The sequence below is a fragment of the Rosa rugosa genome, chromosome 1 (genome assembly GCF_958449725.1).
Source record: "Rosa rugosa chromosome 1, drRosRugo1.1, whole genome shotgun sequence".
Lineage (NCBI taxonomy): Eukaryota > Viridiplantae > Streptophyta > Magnoliopsida > Rosales > Rosaceae > Rosa > Rosa rugosa.
Genome location: NC_084820.1, coordinates 36,152,952 through 36,154,352, shown reverse-complemented (window position 1 = coordinate 36,154,352; position 1,401 = coordinate 36,152,952). Strand labels below are relative to the sequence as shown.

Genomic DNA, 1,401 nt, shown 5'->3' with positions numbered 1-1,401 from the left:
CTGAACTTAAAGGACAAAACTCATGAAGTTGTCTAGCAAGATTTGAAGATGAGATATTGTAGAGAATTTTAAAATTAAAATCATCCAGAAAGGTGGTGGAATGCATAAGTTATGATGCTACAAAGATGAGCAGAGGATAAGGAAAATCTGAAATTTCTGACAAGTCTTTCTGCGAAGCATTTTCAAGACTATCGTTGGGCCACGATTCAAGAAGCTTTCTTGAATGTTTTTCACTATTTTGAGGAGTAACATCAGGAATATTATGTGGCAGAATCTTACCTTCGAATCTACTAGGAACCCTTGTCAAACATGGAGAGGAAAATCAATCCTAGTTGAGAAAGGAAAGTGAATTAAAGGCTATATTTTCTGGAGATATTCTTGGCAGATTTTGGGACGAATTTTAATGGATTTTTGCTGTATTATACTTATCTTTTTGAAGGCAAAGGAACTGAGCTTTATTAGATTAAGTAGGAGTGGGAGTCTCCTTTTGAATTAAATCCCGAATACAATCTGGGGTTGAGTTGTACCAAAACCGACATTGCTCAGACTCAAAGGCTAAGCTAGCTAATCTATGAGCTATCATGTTACACGTACAGGGAGCATAGCAAATTTGCACTTGCTGCGAACTATTCAAGGTCCTGTGAATATCCTCAATAAGGGAACCATACCCCGTATGTAATGAAGAGTAGCTGTGGATATCATTAACAGCGACCTGACAGTCAGTTTCAATTACCACAGATCAAAAGTGATGCTATTTAATAAACTCTAGCCCTGCTTTTATTGCCAATAGTTCGACATGAAATGCAGAACTAACATAGAGAGAGACAGATTGAAAAGCAGCAGCAACCTGTCCACTGGATGTTCGGAGAAGCCCCCCAAGACCCCATTTAGTCATTTGGGGCACAAAAGCCCCATCAAAATTGAGTTTAAACTCTGCAGAGCTGGCAGGCTTCCAAGTCTGTACAGTAGGCAATATCGATGCAGATGTAGTGATTCTAGACTTTTGGAATTCATCAAGCCATGAGAAACACTTGAACATGATGTCAGTAGCACTACCAGAAGTGTCTTCCCACAACTTTGTGTTCCGATTAGTCCATAGACCCCAAATCAACATGAGTAACTTCTCAAAATTCTCCATTTTAAGCTTCAATGCTTGCTCTAACATCCACTCTTTAAAATGAATTTGAGGGAGGAGAGAGTTTTGGAGTTGCAAGGGAGATTGGGATAGTAGAGACTGTGCAAGAGGACACTTACAGAAGAGATGAGCTGTATCCTCAATCAAGTAATTGCATAAAAGGCACCGAAGCTCCCCTTCATACCCTTTAGTTGAAAGTCTCTCTCTTGTAGGTAATAAGTTGCAGCAAGCCCTCCAAGCACAAATTCAGACTTTTCCAGGGATTT

The 1,401-nt window shown here is 39.5% G+C and overlaps 1 protein-coding gene across 1 annotated transcript; it reads right to left on the bottom strand.

Moving 5' to 3' along the window:
* Positions 1-463: 463 nt before the first annotated feature.
* On the bottom strand, positions 464-1,138 carry LOC133726836 (uncharacterized). Its single transcript, XM_062154482.1, has 2 exons — positions 815-1,138; positions 464-712 (listed from the first exon to the last, which is right to left on the bottom strand). The coding sequence occupies exons 1-2, from the start codon at positions 1,136-1,138 to the stop codon at positions 464-466; spliced, it is 573 nt and encodes a 190-aa protein (XP_062010466.1).
* Positions 1,139-1,401: the final 263 nt, after the last annotated feature.

Excerpts from the sequence above, each read along its gene's own strand:
- LOC133726836 (XM_062154482.1), bottom strand. The coding sequence starts at position 1,138 with ATGGAGAATTTTGAGAAGTTACTCATGTTGATTTGGGGTCTATGGACT. Across the intron at positions 713-814 it reads TTCAATCTGTCTCTCTCTAT|GTCGCTGTTAATGATATCCA; the intron begins GTTAGTTCTGCA and ends ACTGACTGTCAG.